Source organism: Schistocerca nitens, chromosome 1, assembly GCF_023898315.1.
Source record: "Schistocerca nitens isolate TAMUIC-IGC-003100 chromosome 1, iqSchNite1.1, whole genome shotgun sequence".
Taxonomy (NCBI): Eukaryota; Metazoa; Arthropoda; class Insecta; order Orthoptera; family Acrididae; genus Schistocerca; species Schistocerca nitens.
The window spans coordinates 957,889,936-957,908,781 of record NC_064614.1 but is presented as its reverse complement, the minus strand read 5'-3'; the positions used below and the strand labels follow the sequence as shown (position 1 = coordinate 957,908,781).

The following is an 18,846-nucleotide window of genomic DNA, read 5'->3' as shown; positions in this document are numbered from 1 at the left end:
GTTGGACTAATGTGCAATATCCACAATTTTGGGGCATTTGGATGTGACAGTGGCCCAATACTGGACTACACGGGAACATAAATATGCAGATTTGTTGTCAATATTCCAGTCAACCATATTTGAACACCACAATGAGAGGTTTGCTATATTGTGCACCAAGCATATCATAACATCTTCATATCTGCATGTGCCTTCTGAGAACAAGTATTTTGTGTCATCCCACATTTTAGTTGAAAACTAACAGCAGTGTAACTTGAGAATTACTGTTCCATGTGTAGGCTGCCATTAACACCACAACACAAAATGGTGTGTTTATAGTGGTGTCATGACTGGGAAGCGTGGACAGTTGATGAATGGGAACACATTGTGTTTATTGAAGAATCACAGTTCTAAACTACTCTGGGTGGCCATCAGAGGTTAGTATGGGGTCATCCTGGAGAAAGGTCCCATTCTTCCAATGTTTTTGGAAACAACAATGGTGTTACTCCTGATGTCATGGTGTGGGGAGCCATCGAGTATGACCTCAGGTCATGACTGGTAGTGACTGAGGAAACTCTGATGGCACAGTGGTACATCACAGACATCCCGCATCCGCATGTGTTACCTGTCATGTGAAATTGTTATGGTGTCATTGTGTAATGGGACAATGTAAATGGTCTGTGTGAGGCACCCCTGTGGCTAGCAAGATTCCCAGATCTGCCCTGATAGAACATGTGTAGAGCCAGCTCAGCTCAGACAGCAATTCTATCCTGGTGCCGATACACAAGTTATCAAGGACCAGTTACAACAGTTGTAGACCAGAATGCCTCAGGAAAGGGTACAATAGCTTTGCGACACCTTTGTCAACCAAATCGGTGCATGCAATCAGACTAGAGCAGGTGCAAGTTCACACTGACAGGTGGGCTCATACTTCCAAGTTTTTTGTAAATCTGACTTGTTTTTGTAATCACTGAAATAACATCACATACCTTCTCAACCCTTGAAGTTTCATTTCATTTCCTCTTCCCTTTCTTGGGCTTAACTATTTTTGTTTAGATAGCACAATTCCCACACCACCTCAGTGAGTAATTTAGTTCTTACAAAATTACACTACTGCAGCTTGAAAAGAGTTTGCTGTCAGATATTAGGATTATAACAACTGAAGATTTGATGCAGTCACATGAGTAAAGTCATTTGAGCTTATATCTTTCCTACCATCCAAAACAGAACATCACCAACTGATTATGAACAGAATGAACATCCAACCCCAGTACCCTCCCACAAGTAACTTCTTTCCTGTAGGAACACAACTGGCTAAGAGCTTCTTGAAAATTCATAGTTAGATTAGTTGTGCACACAGCATGTATAATTCTTTTTACATGAATACATGGACCTTTTGAAATGAGCACACCACCATTTGACTGTATTGTTGTTTATTTAATTCCAACCCATGTTACAACCTTTTATGCCGTGTTCAAGTGACTGAGTTTATCTCATTAAGAAACATTTCATAACATCAATCTCAAAATAGGCCATAAATTAAGAAAAATATAATTATAAATATTGAATAATTAATAAATAATTTTATAAATACTATATAATTATAAATCTTATATAATCAAATAATTATAAATATAATTATAATTATTATAAATCAAGAAAAATATTTTTTTTAATTTATGGCCAATTTTGAGTTTGATGTTCTGCAGTATATGTTAATGACATAAACTCAGTCACTTGAAAATGGCATAAAAGGCTGAAACCTGAGTCGTAATTAAATAAACAACAATGCAGTGAAATGGTGGTGTGTTTATTTAAAAATTATTGCATAACTGTTGCTCAACAACATCAAAAACTTTTGCTTACCTTTTGAGATTCTGAAAGCTCTTTTTGCAGTTGTCTGATGCTTGTGTTAAGGTGGGCAAGCTCACCTTCTCTCTCATCAAGCTTCTCTTTTATATCATCACACTTACTTCTCAGAGTTGAAATCACAGTTTCAAGTTCTCTAATATCAGCTTCATACTGCTCCTTAAGTCTCCTAAAATTTAAGATGACATTTCCTTAGGAAACAGCACTTATTCCACTTCACATGGCACAACCACTATTTTATAAACATTCTTTCCAGTTCTCTCCAACAATAAAAACTGGATAAAATATTTCTCATGCAATGTAACTAATTTAGAAAGTAGGAGAGAGGTGCTGGCATACTGGTACTTTCAGCTGGATTGTGATGCATACCTGGGGTGTCCTGTGAGTAAGAGCATTGTCCATGCAGACAAGTGTCAAGTGGTAAAGTCTAAGTCCTGGTCCAGCACACAGTTTTAATCTGTAGAGCCTGTAGGGAACTTTCATTTGGTTATGTAACTCACAGGGTAGACTGCTTTCAACCTGTTGCAGTCAACTTCTATTTAAAGCAAGCATGTAGTGCTCTTGGACATTTAATTTGATTTGTTTGCTGAAGTTCTGTATTGTGCTAGTGTTTTGCATACATATCAGCTGCATTCATCCTTTGTCTATTACATGCTTCACTAAACTTTTCACCAACAATTGTCATTTATAATAAGGGTCCTAACATGCATTTCCAAAGTGTGTTATGGTGTAAAATGGAAGAATGAGATGATATTTGTGCTCTTTATCCATAGATGTGTTGGAATCTGTAACTCTTTGATTTTATAGGATATTTCAGTTTTTCTTTGTAGTGCACAGTTTTGGCAGGAATGTGATATGAAACAGAGAGTATTGGTGGGAACAGTATTGATGGAAGAGCTATTGTACAAGGAGCTAATGTGTTTTTATAATACTGCAGAAGACAGAAGTATCTATTCTTAATAGTTCATTGTGTGCAAATATTAGTGAATACAATTGTCTCAAAGTTTAAAAACTTTATTTCTTTCAGTAATTATTGGAAGCCACCTGAATAACATGATACATTCACCAATTAATGTTTCTTTGTATCAGAAATAGGATCCAAAATCAGCATCATATCCCACAGAAGACAGTAAGTGCACCAAAGAAATAGAGAGATAAGTAATATTTTATAACTCTAGATGTGGTTGAGGGATTAGATGCAACTTACATAAAATAAATGATAAAAATCTGTTTTGAAGACAGATCATTGAACATCAAGCGCTGAAGAGCTAATTACATTGCATAAAAAAAATGACATGTTAAAAAAAATTCAAAACAGTTATCAATAAGACGGCCTATAGATTGTTACATGTCTTAAACTTTCATAAACAGAAAATATCACACCACTAACTCAACAAGAAGGAGCAGAAATTGTAGACCATACATAGACAAAAAATAGGTTTACAGATTTAAGTAGTATGCAAGCTGTTAAATGAACTGCACCTTCTGATTCCTATCAATAGTCAGACTGGTTCCTTACAAATGTTCAGACTAACATTTGTAAGGAACTATGCCTAGTCACTGATTAAAATACTGGAGTGACTCCTTATGGCTTGAATCAAATACAATGCAAGAAATACTCTTAAATGTAACTTTATCAGTGAAAATAAGCAATTTTTGAAAATATAACTGGATAGATAAAAAATCTAGCCACCAAATTATGGCAGGAGAAAATACATACAAAGATTAAAGAAATGTGCAAGCTTTTCAAGACAGTGGGTCCTTCTTCTGGCACCAAGATTAAAAGGGAAGGAAGAGGGATGAAGGAAAAGGACTTGTGAGGTTTAGGAAACAGAGGGATTTACAGAAAAATTCCCCAGAACACCATCTCTGGAAAGACTTACCAAACAATGTTTCTTTCTCTTCCTGTCCAGTTTAAGTCCCCCTTGACCAGGTTTGTGGGTGACTTTTCCAAACTTTCCCCATTTCCTAAACCTTGGCAGTACTTTTCCTTCACACTTTTCCTGCCCCTTCAACCCCTCAGCCAGAAGGAGCCATTGGCTCTGAAAGCTTGCACATTTCTTTAACATTTATATGTATTTTCCCGTGCTGCTACTTGGTGAGTAGATTTTTTTAATCTCTTCAATTATAATACATTCTTAAATGGAAATGAAATACAACAGACAAAGCTCTAAAAAGTTTAATGGACATTTACATAATTATTTAAAGTAACATACAATGCCTTTGCTTCTGCTGCTTTTTCAGTTTCTGATTTCATTCTTTCACAGTCTTCTTCCAGTTTTTCAATTGCTTTTTCAATTTCTCTATCTCGGTTTCTCTTATATTCTTCTCTGATCTCTGTTTCCTTTTCCAGAAGATACAATTTCTGCATCTTTTCACAGTCATGCATCCATGCAGCCTTCTGCATTTCCAATGTTTCTCTCACCATTTGCAGTTCTGTCTGGAAATTTGAGGACAAGTGTTATAATTTGGCAAAGAAGAGGTTACACATTGAAAATTATATTTTTACTGCCAACCTGATGCTTTATTTCAAGCTGTTTTACAGATCCACTCCATTTGCATTCTAGCTGCTTTATTTCTTCCAGTTTTTCTGAATTTAGGCTCTCTTTAAGCTTTCTCAACTCATCCATATGTTTCTTTCTTTCTTTGGTAAAACATTCCTTCTCCTTAGAAAACTCTGCAAGCAATTTGTTTCTTTGTTGTTGTTGCAATTCTTCCAGCTCTTCAAGTTGTTTATCATACCTACCAAAAAAGCATAAATTATGCAATAAAAGTTTAGGTGACATTACACTGCACTCAAGACAATTTACTCGTCAGAAGTCATCAATTATTTTAATATTGCCACTATAGAGTGTACACGTCTCTCACACTGGTGTGTGTGTGTGTGTGTGTGTGTGTGTGTGTGTGTGTGTGTGTAAGGGTTGGGGGGAGTGCACATGCTTGTGCAAAGCTATAGCTGCCAATGCCATTTCTCATAGAGATTCCAACCATGCCACTAATGCTAGCATAGGCTATTTGCAACAATGTGTATTAATTACTTCCACAATGAATATTTCACCATGTTTCAGCATGTAGTGAAATATGTGGTATACTGAAACTTCCTGACTGATTAGGACTGTGCTCCAGACTGTGACACACACCTAGAAAACTTTCATAGGCTGTAGCTAAGCCTTCTCTCTGCAATTTCCTTTCTTCCATCAATCTGAATCCAGTTAAGGATGCAGGAGACCTTCCATGAAGTCTGGAAAGTAGAAGGAAAGTACTGGTATTTCATGAAGCTGTGAGAGTAGGTTGTGAGTCATGTCAGAAAAGCTTACTTAGGAAGAGCATTGCCTGTGAAAGGTTCTGTGTTGAGGTCCTGGTCTGGCACTGTTTTAATCTGCCACAAAGTTTCAATGTGTATCACATCTATTATTTTTTATTACAATCATGGATTAAACATTCCAAAAAGCACTTTTCTTAATTAGACATGAAAACTGTCTCTAGCTACACACAAGTTGCTCAGATTTTCCCGTTCACATCAAGAGGAAAGAAATATTTTGGATCTCTATGTTATGTCACACACATGATCAGTGCTTTGATGAATATGGAAATTATTAATTCCCTTGTTTTTTTTTCAGTTAATGACTATGCAAAGCTCCTGTAAAGTCTCCAGATTAATCCATGCTAATTTGTGTGACGTTCAAAAAGCAAGAAGTCTTCATGAAAAGATACTCATTACAGATTTAGATATCTGTTGGACAACTACCATCAGTTCAGCAAATTCTTCCCCAAAGAGGTTACTACATACAAGTAAGCTGTTATTCAGGGCTGCATATGAGTATAAGATAGGATGATATTCACTTTCAATCGTAAAACAGCTAGGGGAAAAAAAAGACCAAAAATCTTCAGAGACTTAGAAATGGTTTCTTATAACAGTCATATCAAAGAGACTGTTTTATGTGCTGTTATGTTTTCATAATTTCCAATAACTGGTTTTATGTCATTTGGTTATCATTCATTTGATCTATTCTGTTACTGGCTACAAGGTTCGTTCTTTATCATGTGCTTAAACTGAAGTCTTCAGGAATAGTGTTGCATGAAAGCTGTACTTTTATCTAAAGATCTAATTCTTTATGAATATAACTGTTCAGTAGCAAAACTGTGAGACTGACATTACACATCAACCACTTTTCTAATAGTCAGTGGTATTCAATATTATTCCTTAAAAAGAAACACTTACCAGTTTTTTGAAAGATACTGGTAAAACTATTCTCAGACACATCTGGTGGTGCTGTCAACCCTTAGTGGTAACAATCCAGTGACACTGAATCAAAATGAGCACCTATAATGTTTTAATGGGTCTTAGCAGGTTCTTTAACACATAAACCTCTCACATTTCGTGTGACAATTTTTAACTCCTCAAAAATAAACTGTAAACTTTTTTTACGCGTGAGTCAGTTTACATTGTCAGCCATTTTTAGTTTCCTTTTGCTGTGAAGATTTTAAGCATTTCTCATTTCCTTGATATAGATTACGAGCCCATTAAAAGATAGTAGATTTTTGGGCTGAAAACTTAATAGACCAATAGAGTAAGAAACAGATGAATAGAATTCTTCTCAAATATGGTGGGATGCTGCTGCATTGGAGACAAAAACATTCTGTAAATTGATTCTGACAGACAGAATAGGAGAAAAGTGTAAACTGCATAGTATGATATGCTGTTGTTGTGGTCTTCAGTCTGAAGACTAGTTTGATGCAGCTCTCCACCCTAATCTATCCGTTGTATACCTCTTCATCTCCATATTTCAACCTGCTTAACTGTTCTCCCCCTCCTACCGTATTTCCCTCCAATGCTAAACTGATGATTCCTTGATGGCTCAGAATCTGTCTTATCAACTGATCCCTTCTTTTAGCCTAATTATGACACATATTTCTTTTCAGTTCTGTTCACTACATCCTCATTAGTTATGTGATCTACCCTTCTAAGCTTCAGCATTTCTCTGCAGCACTACATTTCACTTCTTGTCTGAACTGCTAATCATCCACATTCTGCTTCCATACAAGGCTACATTCAAGTTAAATGCCTTCAGAAAAGACTTCCTTACACTTAAATTCGTATGTAAGGTTAACATATTTCTGCCCGCATCTTGTGGTCGTGCGGTAGCGTTCTCGCTTCCCACGCCCGGGTTCCCGGGTTCGATTCCCGGCGGGGTCAGGGATTTTCTCTGCCTCATGATGGCTGGGTGTTGTGTGCTGTCCTTAGGTTAGTTAGGTTTAAGTAGTTCTAAGTTCTAGGGGACTTATGACCACAGCAGTTGAGTCCCATAGTGCTCAGAGCCATTTGAACCATTTATTTATTTTATATTTATTTATTTATTTATTCATCCGTAGACAACTTGTGTTGTATGGATGTCGTCAACTGTATACATGGAATGAGTATATACATAATAGTACTTCTGGTAGTACATATTTCTATGGTGAAACTTAATTGTTTGTACACAAAACAAATACAGACCAATCTTAGTTACAAATAAATATAAATTTACAAATGTATTCTTGCATGGATTACAAAAAAAAATACATACTAGTCTTAATTAAAGATAAATATAAATTTACAAAGGTACTCTTGCATGAATTGAGGTGAACACATGTCATTTACAGTATTCTTTGACAGTATAGTAACATTTATCTGCTAAATAATTTTTTGCAGCTTTCCTAAAGGCATGTATTCCAGTTTCAGCTTTGATCTCCTCTGGAAGTCTATTATACATTTTTAATCCATTAAATAATAAACTATTTTGGGTTTTTGTTTTGTTTTTTCGTATGAGATGCAAATGGTGGCAGGATCTAGTCCAGTGTTGGTGTATAGATCTGTTTTGTGTGTACTGGTCAATGTGTTTCTTTATATATATCACAGTCTGAAAGATGTATTCACATGGTACTGTCAAGATTCCCATGGTTTTGAATAAATCAGTACAGTGAGCTCTCTTGCTGCTTTTTGTTATTATTCGTACTGCCCTCTTTTGCAGCTTGAAAATTGCTTGTATGTTCTGCACATTTGTACCCCAGAAGGTTATGCCATAACTAATTATTGAATGTACATATGCAAAGTATGTCGTCTTAGCACATGAACTATTACATACTGACATAATTATCCTGAGTGCATAGCAAGCAGTAGCAATTTTCTTTTCTAGTGCTGCAATATGGTCAGTCCAGTTAAGCTGTGAGTCAACATGCATTCCTAGGAATTTTGTGTTTTTGACACAATCTATAAGTTCATCTTTAACTTTTAGGCCTATGCTATTATGTTTTTTATTTATGTGGAAATTAATACTGTTTGTTTTTTTAATATTGAGGGTTAATTTGTTGCTTACTACCCACTTGCATACATGATCGAGAGTTTCTTCAGCTTTGTCTCTCAATTTGTCTGGTGACTCGTCACTGATAAGGATGCTGCTATCATCTGCAAATAGTATTGCTTCCCCGTATTTGACACTCTGGGGAAAATCATTGATATATATTAGGAAGAGTATTGGCCCTAACACACTCCCCTGAGGGACTCCTATGTTAATATGTTCTGGTTTGGAAATGTGTTTTGTCAATCTGCTGAACTTTGTTTGTGAGATCTCTACACACTGTACCCTATTTTCCAAGTATGATTGAAACCAATTATATGAACATATTTCTCCTTTTCAGAAACACTTCTATTGCCATTGCCATTCTACATTTTATATCCTCTCTATTGTTGCCATCATATGTTATTTTACTGCCCAAATAGTGAAAAATCATCTACTACTTTTAGTGGATCATTTGCTAACGTAAGTCTTTCAGCTTCACCTGATATAATTAGTCTACATTCCATTCCCCTCGTTTTTCTTTTGTTAGCGTTCATTTCATATTCTCCTTTCAAGACACTGTCTATTCCATTCAGCAGAACTCAGTTTTTACTTTTTCTGAACTATAATTCCTTCTCCAAATTTTTCTTCCTATACAGATCAAAAAACATTCGAAATAAGCTACAACCCTGTCCCTCTCCCTTCTCAGCCACTGCTTCCCTTCAAGCCCTTCAACTCTTTATAACTGCCATCTGTTTCTGTACAAGTTGTAAATAACCTTTTACTCTCTGTATTTTACCTCTGCTACCTTCAGAAATTTGAGGAGTGTATTTCAATTGTTACTGTCAAAAGTTTTCTCCTCTGCAAATGCTATAAATATAGGACTGATTTCCCTTAACCTATCTTCTAAGATAACTTAGGGTCACAGTATTGCCTTGTGTGTTCCAACTTTTCTCTGTAACCCAAACTGATGCTCCCCAAGGTCAAATTCTCGCAGTTTTTCCATTCTTCTGCAAATAATGTGTGTCAGTATTTTGCAAACAACTCTTATTAAGCTGACAGTTCAGTAATATTCATACTTGTTACCACCTGCTTTCTTTGGAATTCTTACATTTTTCTTGAAGTCTGAGGATATTTCCCCTGCCTTATATACCCTGTGCATCATGTGGGGAAAAGTTTTGTCATGGGTGGTTCTTCAAAGGATATCAGCAGTTCTGAGGAAATGGTGGCTACTCCAGGGCTTTGTTTCAACTTAGATCTTTCAGTGCTCTGTCATATTCTTCTTGCAGTATATCTTCCCTCTCTTCTTTGTCTATTTCCTCTTCCATTTCTATAACATTGCCTTCAAGTTCATTTCTCTCATACATCACCTTTCAGCTTTCCCTTCTTTGTTTAGTACTGGTTTTCCATCTGAGCTTTTGATATTCACACAGCTACTTCTCTTTTCTTCAAAAGCCTCTTAATTTTCCTGTAGGCAGTGTTTATCTTTCCCCAAGTTTTAAACATCTGGGCAACCTATGCCTGAGCAATGGTGCTGTGCACTTACTACTCTTACATGTTTTCATGTTTCCTACATTGGTTCTTCTTGTTTAAGCCTTTATTATGGTGTTAAGTTCAATTTTCTTGTGTTTTCAAGTCAGCAATTGCATATACTTTCCTGATTAAATAACATTCCATGTGAAGTTCTGAAAACAGATATTTTTTCACTGTGAAGATGGTCCACGATGAAAACCAGTAGTTAATAAATGTACTGGACAGAATAATGTGTATCATGCATTTCTACCTGCATCATTCAATCTTACCTCTTTGTTCTACGGCTTGAAAAGTGCAGGGGAAGGGGGGCGCTAAACATTTCCTTGCACTCACTTAATGAATTTCAGAATGAAGAAATGTATTTCCATATTCTACGCCAATTGTTTAAATTTTTGATCAGATACTGACTGATTTTTCTCTTTGCATTAGATTCAATACACTTTTCATTATAGACAGCATTCTAACACTTTTCTCACAGTGCTCCCTGACGAATAACACAATGAAAACAGTTCTGTTAATTCTGTTATTCCTTAAGTGTCCTATGAAGGCATGTCTGCTAGCAACCATTGGTACAAACCAAAGCCACCAGTTTTGTCAACACATTGTTTCACAGCATTAAAACTATCCAAAGCTCTTGTTCTGAACCAGGGAAATAACACTCATAACTTTTCATGTACAGGAAAGTTGTGCATTACTATGTGATCTGCTCATCATTAGTCCCATTCATATACAAAGACCACCAGATTTCAATTAAATTGTTTTGTTTCTTTTTTATGCTATGGTTCATATTAAAAATTCATCACAAAGCAGCTGTTTTCAAATGATCAGTAGCACTGTCATAACCAAATGCTTTTATCATTTCTACTGCATATTGTTTCATGAGTATTCTATTGCTGAAGCATTTCTGATCTCTCATTAATTTTAGGGGTACCACATATGGTGTAGTTAAACTCTCTTCCTTTTTGGGCTTGATGTTTCAAGTACCTCTTTGATTTCTGTTTTGAACTGAGCCATAAATCATGTCATTTGTAATGTGAGCAGTATCAGTGTCTTGCTTCATGGAGTGCAGAGAAATTTCAAGGAAGATTACTACCTTTGTTTTCTCTTAAGCATTTTTTTACATATTAAACATTGGGTTTTTCATCAGAATTATGTACAAACAAATAATCTCTCACTCACCACTGAAAACACAGTCTGCAGCATTCTTTCTTTTTCATGTTCTCAAGGACTCTAAAGGAAGTATAGCCCCAGTAATTACCAGAATCAAAACCAGAATAATAGCCACAGTAATAACCAAAAGACAATGTGAGCAATGGTGTAGAATCAAGCAGGGAAATCTGAATAAATTTATGAGAGCAAGCAGAGCAATGAAACAGCAATGCCAACCCAAGAGCGTAACCTGCACAGGGCAGCTGCCCCTATTTACGTTCTCTCTTTGATGTGAGTCAAGTGCACACACTTCCAACTTCCACAACATACTTAAAAAACTATAAACTTAATGTTACATACACGTATCATACATTCATTAATACATAAATTTCCTCAGCTTTCTATTGCTGTTCTTGGTTTTTTTCTAAGTTAGATAGTTTGTTCACAAATAGTTACTTTGTCCAAGTAAACACCTCTTTGTTCATTGAACAAATGATTCCATGTTAATCTATAGTGATTTAAAGAAGTGACAAAAAGTTTTAATCATGCTAACCAAGCTGAGATTGAAATGATCTTTTCTTGAATCACAGTACAGTACAATACTTCTCTTTTGCACCAATTTCTTTACTTTGGTGGGAAGTTACCTGTTCTAATATAGAAGCAGGCTAGAGGAAATTGGACAAATAGAAAGATCCTGACTTGAGCCCATGACTTTCTGCAAGTAAATTACTTTTTTATTTATTTATTTTTATTTTCTTGAAGAAAAGACATTTTTGTATATATTTGACACTAAAACTGCTATGTATTTACTTGTGGAGTAGTTTTGGACTTTACCCATTTTCACAAGCCACCTATTTGTATTTAGTATATGATTGATGTGGACAGTTCTGTTTATGGCATCACATTTAAATGTATCTCAGATCTTCATCACCTAGCATGATGTGATCCAGGTGATTGTGTCATGCATGACATACTAGCCTGGAAGATGGTCAAACATTACTGTCTCATCCTTCTGAGGGAGCTGGCATTTCTAAATTTAATTAAAACTGATCTAACAGTAAGAAATAGAAAGAAATTCTGCTCTAGATCCTTACAAAAACAATGATAATGGGGAAAGTTGTAGTTAAATTCCATGAAGCATTCTATATTTTTTCTGGTTATCTGTATAGTTAAATGTTTTCATGTTTAATGTGTTTCGTATGCTCCTATAATTTAACTTTCTTCTTTAACAGCATATCTCATTTTGTAACCCTGGCCCACCTGGCCTTTATTCTAGCAGCTTCATGTGCTGTTTCTTCCAACTGTCGTCTCCTTGACTCTTCTTGAAGCAGCTGGGCCTGCTCTCTGAGCTGCTGGGCAGCATCCTGCTGGGCTTTATACATTTGCTTCTCATGCTGTGCACGGAGCTCTGACAGCTCTTTTTCATGTTGTTCTGACATACGATTCAATTCTGGCTCTAATCCTTTCACAGTCATTTCCTGTGAAAAAATATTCACTTAAGAAAGCTCAAAACAAACTAGTTCAATAAATACAGCAAGACACTGCAGATCAAAGATAAGAAGGAATATTATGAAAATAATAAAAAAAATGCGGATGGAAAATAAAATATGGAATGAGGAAACACAACCACTAACAGTATCTACATCCACATACATACTCCACAATCTACCACACAGTGCATGGCAGAGGGTACCCTGTGCTACTACTAGTCATTTCCCTTCCTGCTCCACTCATAAATACAGCAAGGGAAAAACAACTATCTATAGGCCCATGAACCAGCCCTAATTTCTCGCATCTTCTCTTCATGGTTCTTACCCAAAATGTACATTGGTGGCAGCAGAATCATACTGCAGTCAGCTTCAGATGTTGGTTCTCTAAATGTTCTCAATAGTGTTCCTCAAAAAGAACATTGCCTTATGTCCAGGGATTCCCATTCAAGCTTCCTAAGAATCTGCATAATATCTGCATACTGTTTGAACCTATCGGTAACTAATATGACAGACTGTCTCTGAATTACTTCAGTGTCTGTCTCTTAATATGCCTTCATGTGAATCCCAAGCACTCAAGCAGTACTCAAGAAAGGGTCATACTAGTGTCCTATATGGTCTCCCTTTACAGATGAACCACCCTTTTCTAAAATTCTTCCAATAAACTGAACTCAACCATTCACCTTACCTACTACAATTCTTACATGCTCATTCCATTTCATATCACTTTGCAATGTTATGTCTAGATACTTAATCCATATTACTGTGTCAAGTAGCACACTGATAATGCTGTACTTAAACTTTATGGGTTTTTATTTCCCACTCACCTATGTTAACTTATATTTTTCTAAATTCAGATCTAGCTTCCATTCATCACACCAACTAGAAACTTTGTCCAAGACATCATGTATCCTCTGACTGTCATTTAATGATACACCTTCACATATGCCACAGCATCATCAGTGAACAGTCACAGGTTGCTGCTCATCTTGCCTGTCAGATTATTTATGTATATAGGAAATAACAGCAATCCTATCACACTGCTCTGGGGCAAAGAAAAAATGTCATAGACTGATACAGAGGTGGCTTCAATGTCAATGAAATTTTCTTTTCATTTTATTCTGTAATAATATAAGGCAAGTGTTAACTTGATCAGCAGTACAGTTTGACTTACATGCTCTTTTAAAGTAGTGTTGTTTTAAGATTTGTTCAAATTAATAAGCTGTAATGGATGACACAATAAAATTCTTTGTTTTGGAAAGTTTGTTGCCAATGAAAGTCTGTCCAAAGTTGAAGGCTTATAAGAAGTTTATCCCTTCATTTTCAAAAGTTAAGAAACAGACAGCTGATTCAAGATAAAGCAATACTTCCCTTGAACATTTCACACAAAATACAACCTAGAACTGCAGCCACAGATGAAAATTTACATCTACTTCTGCTACCATACTCTGCAACTCATTGTGAATTGCATGGGAGAGGGTGCATCCCATTGTACTTATAAGGGTTTTTTCCAATTCCATTCATGTATGTAATGCAGGAAGAATGACTGTTTGAATGCCTCTGTGAATTTTGTCCTCACAGTTGCTATGGGAGTAGTCTGTAGAGGATTGCAGAATATTCAAAGAGTCATCATTTAAAGCTGATTCTCGAAGTTTTGCAAGTAGATTTTCTTGGAATAGTCAAGTGTCTACCACTTTAACTTCTTCAGCATCTCTGTGACACTACCCTGCAGGAAAAATAAACCTGTGACTATTCATGATGCCCTCCTTTGTTATCAATACCCCTGTTAGCCCTATTCTAGAATGAGTCACAAAAGTGATTTGTAAGGAATCTCCTTTGCAGACTGATTACCTTTCCCCAGTATTCTATCAAGAAATGGAACTCTGTCATGTGCTTTACCTATGACTGTGCCTAGGTGATGGCTCCTTTTCATATCCATAGAAAGGGTTACACCTAGGAATTTGTAAGAGCTCACCAATTCCAATTGTGTCTCCTTGATACCACAGTCATAGGAAACTATTTTCTTCTTTTTGTGAAGTGTACAATTCTTTATTTCTGAACATTTAAAGCAAGTTGCAAATCTTTGTACCATTTTTAAATCTGAAATATTGAGGAACTGAACAAGAAGATGTTTATTTCACTTATTTGTGTATCTATCTACAGATAATAAACATTTTATAGATGTTGTCCAGAAGCACATGCAAAATTTATGTGATTTTGATACTAAGAAATGACATATGTACAAAGTAATGTATGTAAATAGATAATAGAAGGAATAAAGGTAACTACTCACTGAACAGTTCAGGTGCTGAGCTATTGATAGGCATGTAAACAAGATGAGAAAGTTGCTAACTTTCAAATAAATCTATCTTTTGAGCTATGGAGTAGCCATACACACACACATATATCTGCATTGTTACATTGACCCAGATGATTATATTGTACCAGCACTATGGCTTGGCTCCCACCATGGGCACTCAGTTTCATCACAAGACATTTACTGTGAATAAATGAAATCATCAAATTCTTGCTCAGATTATATTTTTCAGAACTTTATCACATCATATAACTATATAAAAAATGGCGCATGCATGTGTGTGGTTTTTTCCCTTATCTCTTCCCAAACCACTTGATCAATTTCAACCAAAGCAGTACACATACTACTGTATATACTCGAATAATCCGCGCCCTTGAATAATCCGCGCACCCCAATTTTGAGGAAGAGGAAAAAAAATTATTTTTTGCTTTAATTTGGTTTATTTACAAAAAAATTGTTCCAACGTTATGATGTGTTCAAAAATATGTATAATAACTACTGGTATGAAGCAACGCTGCTGTATAGGTTGATACATCGTTAAAACTCAACCAATTCAGTGGCGTGCAGTTGGCCAGCCGGCGGGCGGGCGGTCAGCGGCATGCAGCTGGCCCATTATATGGGCGGGCGGCCAGGGAACATTATCACCACCAGCCGGTACTCTACACATACCTACAATAGCAAAAAAAGAAATGTGAATTATCTTGTTTAAGAATTTGTTAATATGGTATGTGCAATAAAATATTTTAGTCAATACTGGTACGTTTCCTCTCTTACCACTCTATTCATCATTTTCATCATCATCACTAGCGGGAGAATCATTCTCGTCTTCCCCATCTTCTCATAGAGCGTCGTCCTCTGTTCCATCCAGTGAATTTGTGATTCCACATTTTTTGAAGGATTTTTCCACCAGTGGTTGCAGAATGGAGTCCATTGCACTTTTCACCCATTCACAAATGTGGGACAAATCCGGCCATTTGATTGTTCCACTAGGTGTGAACTTATGGCTTTCATCAGCCATCCATTGCGAGTATCACTGTTTAAGTGCAGCTTTGAATGGCCGATTTATACACACATCTAGTGGTTGTAGGATGGATGTTAGGCCTCCAGGGATAGTGATCAAGTCAGTTTTCCTTTTTTGTAATTTGTCTCACACTTCCTTAGTTGTATGTCTGCGGAAGCTGTCTATGACCAACATGTTGCGTAAATTCAGTAACGCACCAGGACGACGTTGCCAAACATGTGTCACCCAGTCAATTATAAGTTCATTGCCCATCCACTCTTTTGGATTCGCTCTCACTAATACCAGTATGCCTTTTACTGATATTTTCGGAATAGTTTTCCTTTTAAATATCACATAAGGTGGTAGCTTTCATCCATCACCAGTTACACACAACATCACTGTACATCTTTTTTTCTCACTGCCGCTAGTTCATATCATGATGCTGGAGTTTCTTTTCCTGTTCACTGTGTTGTTGAGTGGCATCTCAAAATAGACTGGCGTTTGATCCGCATTACCAATTTGCGATAATATATAGGACTGTTTACGGCACAGATTTATCACATAACGATGAAAATTCACTACTTTCTCCTCATAATCGCCTGGAAGCTGCTGAGTGATAGTAGTTTTCCTCCAGAATCGTAAACCGTTTCGGTTGATTTCATTTGAAAAATCTTGATAGCCAGCCCCGGCTAGCTTTGAAAATGGTAATGCCTAGTTCTTTGGCTAAAGACAATGCTTTTAGCCATGATTAACAAGTTTGAAGACGTTAATACTTCACTCCAAACGTGCTACTGATGCATGACAGACTGAGGCCACAACAATGCAATAGTATAATGGGATGTATTATTGGAGGCGGAGCAGTACCAACAATGTTTCGAATAATCTGCGTTTTTTGTCCTAAAATTTGGGAAAAAACATGCGCGGATTATTTGAGTATATATGGTATTTATTGTCTGGGAAGAAGTACTGCAGGTGTAAGAACCACCTATTTCTCATAGGCATGGGGATGCAGGTGAGAAGTGTTAGTAAACCCAGATATCTACGCTGCCCTGCACAAAGGGTAAGTTGGAGGGTACTATTGGATGCATTCCAGTGATTAAACATGCGGATGGGCATGGATGAGCAGGGTGAAGAGGGAGGAGGGCATAGATAGTGAGAGGGGGAAAGGGGTCATGGACACAGGAAACGTTTGAAGGGGATGGACATACAGAGAGGTAGAAGGAAAAGTTGGACAGATTGAGATGGGAGGCTGAGATGGACATAGAGAGAGAGGAAGGAAAAGATGGGCAGTCCTTATGAGGGGAGAGGAGGGGATGGACAGAGAGGGAAGAGGAGAAGATGAACATGTATAGGGACAGAATGTGACTGACACAGAGAGAGAAGGAAGAGGAAATGGACAAAAATCAAGGGAAGACGAAGAGATGAAGAAAGAGGGGATAGGTAGAGATGAAGAATGAAGGGATAAGGAGAGATGGACAAGGAGAAGGAGGAGGAGGAGATGTACAGAGAGATGAGTAAGAGGTGATGGACAAATATATGATGGACAGATAGGGAGAGGAGAGAGGAGAAGATGTACAAAGTAGTGGAAGGAGGGAATGTACATAGAGAGCAAAAGGACATGAACAGAGAGAAGAGTATGAGACGATGGAGAGAGAGGGAGAAGATGGACAGAGAGAGGGGGAAGATCAGACAGAGAAACAGAGAAGGGGAGAATGATGTTGCCGTATAGAGTTGGAATTATGAGATGGACAGAGAGAGAGGGTGGCAGAGGAGATGTACAGAGAGAGTGGGAGGATGGATGGACAAAGTGAGGGGGTAGGCAGAGATGGACAGAGAAAGGGATAGAGGAGAATATCAGAGAGAGGGGAGTTGTAGATGGACAGAGACAGGGTGGAGGAGGAGATGTACACAGGGAGGGGGACGGGGGACAGATAGAGAGAGGGGCTGGAGAGGATGGAGAGAGTGAGGGAAACAGGATATGTACAGAGAGAGAAGGGCAAGATGTACAGAGAGGGACAGGCAGGATGAGATGGACAGAGAGAGGTAGAGGAGGAGTGGGCATAGAGGGGTGAAGAGGAGATGGGCAGAGAGAGGAGTAGGAGGGGATGGACAGAGAGAAAGGGAAAGAGGATATGTGCAAAGAAAGAAGAAGATGTACAAAGAGAAAAGGCAGGATGCGACAGTCAGAAAGAGGTAAAGGAGGAATAGACAGAGAGAGTGGGAGGAAGGGATGCATACATACAGGAGGAGGAGGAAGTGGTTAGAGAGGAGGGAAGTAGAGTTGGACAGAAAGAGGGGGAGGAGGAGATGGACACAGTGTGTAAGAGAAAGAGATGCACAGAGAAAAGGGATGGAGGAGGGTATTTACAGAGAGATGGATGAGTGGGTGGATACACAAAGAGGGAGGAGGGGATGGTCAGAGAGAGGGGAATGGGATGGGCAGAGAGAGGTGAACAAGGGGTTCGACACTCTCTCCAATATTTCGCAATAATACAAAACGAGTTGCCCTTTTTTGAACTTTTTCGATGTACTCCATCAATCCTATCTGTTAAGGATCCCACACCATACTGCAGTATTCTAAAAGGGGATGGACAAGCATAGTGTACGCAGTCTCCTTAGTAGATATGTTACATTTTATGAGTGTCCTGCCAATAAAATGCAATCTTTGGTTAGCATTCCCCACAACATCTTCTATGTGTTCCTTCCAATTTAAGTCGTTCGTAATTTTAATTCCTAGGTATTTAGTTGAATTTGCACCCTTTAGATTTGACTGATTTATCATGTAACCAAAGTTTAATGGATTCCTTTTAGCACTCATGTGGATGACCTCACACTTTTCGTTATTTAGGGTCAACTGCCAATTTTTGCACCATTCAGATATCTTTTCTAAATCATTTTGCTGTTTGGTTTGATCTTCTGATGACTTTATTAGTAGATAAATGACAGCGTCATCTGCAAAAAATCTAAGATGGCTGCTCAGATTGTCTCCCAAATCATTTATATAGATAAGGAACAGCAAAAAGCCATAATGCTACCTTGGGGAACGCAAGAAATCACTTCTGTTTTTCTCAATGACTTTCCATCAACTACTTTCTCTGACAGGAAATCACAAATCCAGTCACATAACTGAGACAATATTATATAAGCACGCAATTTTACTAAAAGCTGCTTATGTGGTACAACGTCAAAAGCCTT

The 18,846-nt window shown here is 37.3% G+C and overlaps 1 protein-coding gene across 1 annotated transcript in view; it reads right to left on the bottom strand.

Moving 5' to 3' along the window:
- The window catches only part of LOC126214602 (centrosomal protein of 131 kDa), a 117,559-nt gene that overhangs the window by 21,341 nt on the left and 77,372 nt on the right, over positions 1–18,846 (bottom strand). Inside the window, exons 7-10 of the mRNA XM_049941468.1 lie at positions 12,108–12,325; positions 4,365–4,590; positions 4,065–4,288; positions 1,846–2,017 (exon numbers count right to left, since the gene is read on the bottom strand). Coding sequence (XP_049797425.1) covers positions 1,846–2,017; positions 4,065–4,288; positions 4,365–4,590; positions 12,108–12,325 — 840 coding nt within the window. The remainder of the gene's footprint in view (positions 1–1,845; positions 2,018–4,064; positions 4,289–4,364; positions 4,591–12,107; positions 12,326–18,846) is intronic.